This window comes from Opisthorchis viverrini (assembly GCF_000715545.1).
Source record: "Opisthorchis viverrini unplaced genomic scaffold opera_v5_70, whole genome shotgun sequence".
In the NCBI taxonomy this organism is placed as follows: domain Eukaryota; kingdom Metazoa; phylum Platyhelminthes; class Trematoda; order Opisthorchiida; family Opisthorchiidae; genus Opisthorchis; species Opisthorchis viverrini.
The window spans coordinates 220,484-224,815 of record NW_008751726.1 but is presented as its reverse complement, the minus strand read 5'-3'; the positions used below and the strand labels follow the sequence as shown (position 1 = coordinate 224,815).

The 4,332-nt window shown below is 48.4% G+C and overlaps 1 protein-coding gene across 1 annotated transcript in view; it reads left to right on the top strand.

Moving 5' to 3' along the window:
* Positions 1-3,257: 3,257 nt before the first annotated feature.
* The window catches only part of T265_13474 (hypothetical protein), a gene marked incomplete at both ends in the record, with an annotated part of 5,890 nt that continues 4,815 nt past the window's right edge, over positions 3,258-4,332 (top strand). Inside the window, 4 exon segments of the mRNA XM_009169055.1 lie at positions 3,258-3,376; positions 3,559-3,673; positions 3,827-3,949; positions 3,955-4,182. Of these exon segments, the coding sequence (XP_009167319.1) occupies positions 3,258-3,376; positions 3,559-3,673; positions 3,827-3,949; positions 3,955-4,182 (585 nt within the window).

Sequence of the window (4,332 nt, the reverse complement as noted above, 5' to 3'; positions counted from 1 at the left end):
TCCGTGGACTACGAAACGCGTCTCGCGATGCTTGATCTCTTTCCCCTGGAGCACCGTCGCCTCCGAGGGGACCTAATTCTTACTTATGCCCTGTTTGAACAAAGCTTGGCAAACAGGTTTTTCACAGTTGACCCAGCAAACACACGGCTGGGACATGGTAAGAAAATTTTCAAGCTCAGAGCACACACATTCATTAGACAAAATTTTTCTCATTTCGGGTAGTAGCTGCGTGGAATGACCTTCCTCCGACGGTTGTCCACGCTCCTTCTGGAACCCAGTTTAAAGCACTGTTAGTCATTTATTTATGCGAATCCTCGCGCTGAGAACATAAAGAGCAGTGCTACACCGTTTTTCACTTGTGCCTATCAGGTGAACGACAGCCACTGACCGACAAGGACAAAACCGATCCGGGATACTTGGGCAAAGCCTCGATCCTGTGTATCAATCCGTGAAACCGCGAATATGACCGACCGTGCTGCTCTCTATGGAAAAGCAAAGTGTACGGTAGCTTGACACTGCCTTCGTTGGAGAAAAATTGCCACATCTGTGTTCACTGGGGAAGTAGGGATTTTTCCGCGTGGTCGAGCAAGAATAATCCTGACGTGGGCTAAAATGTCTCCATTCTGATTGGTCCATATAAGACCAATGAGGGCATTGATTCGTTTGGTTCGTAGCCGGTTCGCAACACATTCGCCCAGCCTACTGTAATATGCACGCTTTGGAAACACCACTGGAAGCACCACTACACTGGCCTCCTTTTTGAAGAACACCGCCTCCGGTGTACCATGGCCTACGTGAACCGGCCGCTGCTAGTGGTGTGGTGCGTGAGGTTGATGAGCGTGTGCTGAGGTTGCTGTATCTGGGGCTGCGTCTACCGTGTGTGAGTGAGCAACGTGCTAGCTCTGAGGCCTGTTTGCACATATGTAGAGCCAGGATCTCTGTGGTAGGTCTACCAGTGTGTGGCAACCATCCTGGCGTGGTCGTCAATTATGTAATATGCACGCTATGGAAGCACCAGGGGACAGTGATTCTCCGAAGGCAGGTGTTCGCGAAAATTTCTGTGAATGGAACACAGAAACAAAGCTCATGAGCCAAAGCCCAGTAAGCAAGGTTGTACACCGCCAATACCTACCTAAAAATCAATCAAAATGACAGACACCTTATGCTACACTACGTAGTCGTTGGCTCCTCGGACAATTCTTTTCCAAGCGTTGTCATGTGCCATGGGGGCGTCCGAAGAATCCCGCATTCCACTCGCTCAAAGGTATCCTGAAAACGCTAGAACTCCGGACAGTGAAACCGGAACCCCTCACAGCCTTGGAGGCTCATGATTGCGGATCTTCTTTCAAACGACCCCATGCTCCTGGTCGGCATCACTGCCCATCCTTATTTTTTGAGTTTGGCGTGAAGTCTCCTGTTGCTGTTTGGTATGTGCAACTCCATTGATGGGAAGGAGACTGTCCCAGACAACTGGGGAGAATCAACCTCAGTGCTCGTTTTCCAAAATAGGCCATTAATGAATCCGGCAGTCACAAGAGAGTCAGCTTGAATCCAATTTCACTATCATTTCCCTATTTTTGTTTAGCACCTTTTCAAGACCATCAAGTGGATACGTAACTTCAGTAACGCAAAAACGCCAAACATGGACAACCCACAGTTTTGGTGTTTCTGGTTTTCCAGAGTTCGTTCCACCCTGTTCACCGGTCTTTATTGGCACAGCAAAGAACGCCGCGTAGATCCGTTGCTGTAATGTTTATAATAGCGCTGTGGTAATAATGGTACTGATAATGTGCGAGCGACAGTTTTGGAAGAGTGTACTTGAGAATAAGGGTACTGGATAATAGGCGAAATGCTCCATCCACTGCGTGCCGTCAGTGACTTTTCGGTCAGGTGGAACAACATCTAATGAGAATAGGAATGTTTGTCATTGAGATACAAATGTACAGTTCAACGAGTGAGCCAAGGATGAATGCTCTTCAAGGCATAGTGAACGCCAGCCTAGTCAGGGAAAAGGTGTTCGTCATACAGGGTCAGATGAGAAGGTCCTTGACAAAAATCTCAACATCGTGTATCGCGCGTAAATATCGTAAATGCGTAGAGCCCAAACTAGTGGGCGAACGCAAGCTTGCGACTCTGACCTTGGAAACTTCCGGTCTAACATTCCTGGGAGATTGATGAAAGTAGATATCCAGATATAAAATGGTCGCCCGTTCGTGAACCAAAAAATCAACAATCAGCTGTGCGGAGATCTGAGGTGATAGCGAGGGCGTACTCTTCCATATTATTGCTTCTCCCGCCATCTACATAAACTTTCCGTACCCACCTGCGACGGCGCTTACGTCTATAATCGTTTGGCGCTCCTGAATAGCGATTAGTTCAGGTTTAGTGAAAGAGTACGGAGTAGAAGATATCGTCCTATGGAGTCATAAGCCATAGACTAGGCGACGAACTCTGGTAAACCACAGCCATCAATGCTGATAGACTATCACCCCATGCGACCACTATTTCCCCCTTGGTGTCCACGCACGTACCTTGGACCCGGCTCCGAGGACTCAATTCCAGGACAAATTTACCTGACCTGAGTCAGAGGTTCAAGGTGGAGAACCAACCAACTGCCCTGTTTCGGCCTGGGCAACCAATAAGTATCATTACCCGCACAGTTCCTTGTCCACCGATGTCCCCCCGAACCACTTCCCACTATACAAGCAAACGTTGGTGGGTCGTTTGCTTGTCAGCCATCTGGTCAATGTGCTCATTAAGAACAAATAAAATAACACCCTGCTAGTCCACGAAATTTTTTTACATAGGAGCTCCCAGTTTTTGTACCCTATGTCGAATTACAAAACAGGCGATGCTCGCCAAGGTCTTACACTCCATTAAAATTGATGTGTTTTGTGTCTCTGAAACCGTCGTCGCCACGTGCCTCAGAACACCAAGGACAAACTCAGATTTTTTAGATTTCCCTCTCCGCGTATCTGGTGTCTGATGATCCAAAAGCGATGATTCGTGAATTTTCAGGCAGCCCTAAATCGTCTTTGCGAATTTCGCTTATCCAGATCAATCAAGCTCAATATTTCTTGACATTCTTGTGGATGCATATCCCAAAGGAATGCACTTCTGACGCTGAGAGGGGTATCTTCTATCGGGAGTTATCCGCGCTCAAGCAGGAAACACTGACATCCTTGCGGGAGATACGAATACCCAAGTCGGTCGTCTGAACACTTCGAAATCACAATTGGGCGGTTGATTCGGAACCAATGTTCATCGGAGGGCGACTACTCCAGTCCCGTGATCGGAATGAACTGTTTCTCGCCAGCACGATCTTTCAGCAGTGCATGACCTGGCGACCGAGAAGTGCAAATCAACTTTGGACTCAGTTAGATCCCGTGGCTATCAGGCACTGGCAAAGAGCCACAATTTAAGACTCGTTCCTTCTGATGCACAAATTGATTTCGACCAAGCCGTGGTGTGAGCAGGCCTGACAGTCGGCTTCCATTCAGGCCCTCACAAGCCAGCAAGAAACACGGCAATCCGCCATCTTCGGGGACTGCTTATAAGTATCGAGCTAAGCTATCTCAACTACTCTCTACGGCAAGCCAACAATGTAGTGGTGGCGAGCACGTGGATGAAGCGTAGCCAAATGTTAAAAGCTATGGTTGTGGCGTTCAGACTCGTCTGTCCGACTTCTCCAATATGACCAAATGACCACTGTATAACGCCGAGATCGCTAGCGCTGACTGTTTTCAAGAAATCCATATCAACAGGCAAGGAGTACAACGACGCGCGCAAATCCCTCAAACACCAACTATTGAGGAGCTAAGGAAAGACCGAGAGCTTTGGTGGACATAGAGATGCTTTGAATATCGGAAACAACCATGCCCTATACCAACTGATACAATCGATTAGTCATAGGAAAGTAACGGTCAGTGAGGGGCAAGATGGCTTATTGGTTAGAGCGCGAGACGGCCCAAGTGGTTAGAGCGTGAATTTACTGACCGGAAGGTCCGTGGTTCGAATCCGACCTCCGCCACTCGACTTCCCCTGTCTAGGCTTGGCCAACCTGGCAGTATCCCAGCCCTCGTGCTTCCTTCGGGTGGCATGGCAGCTAGGCACCGGAAGGGTGCTACAGCTGAACGCTTCCTTTCTTTCTTCTTTCTAGAGCGCGAATTTACTGACCGGAAGGTCCGTTGTTTTAACCCGACCTCTGCATCTCGACTTCTATATGGGCTTGGCATCATCATCATCATTATCAGCTGTAATAACCGCGTACTGGTCGTACACTGGTTGTAGCTGCCACAGTTTCGTTCACCGATGATTGGGGGGTAAGTAGCT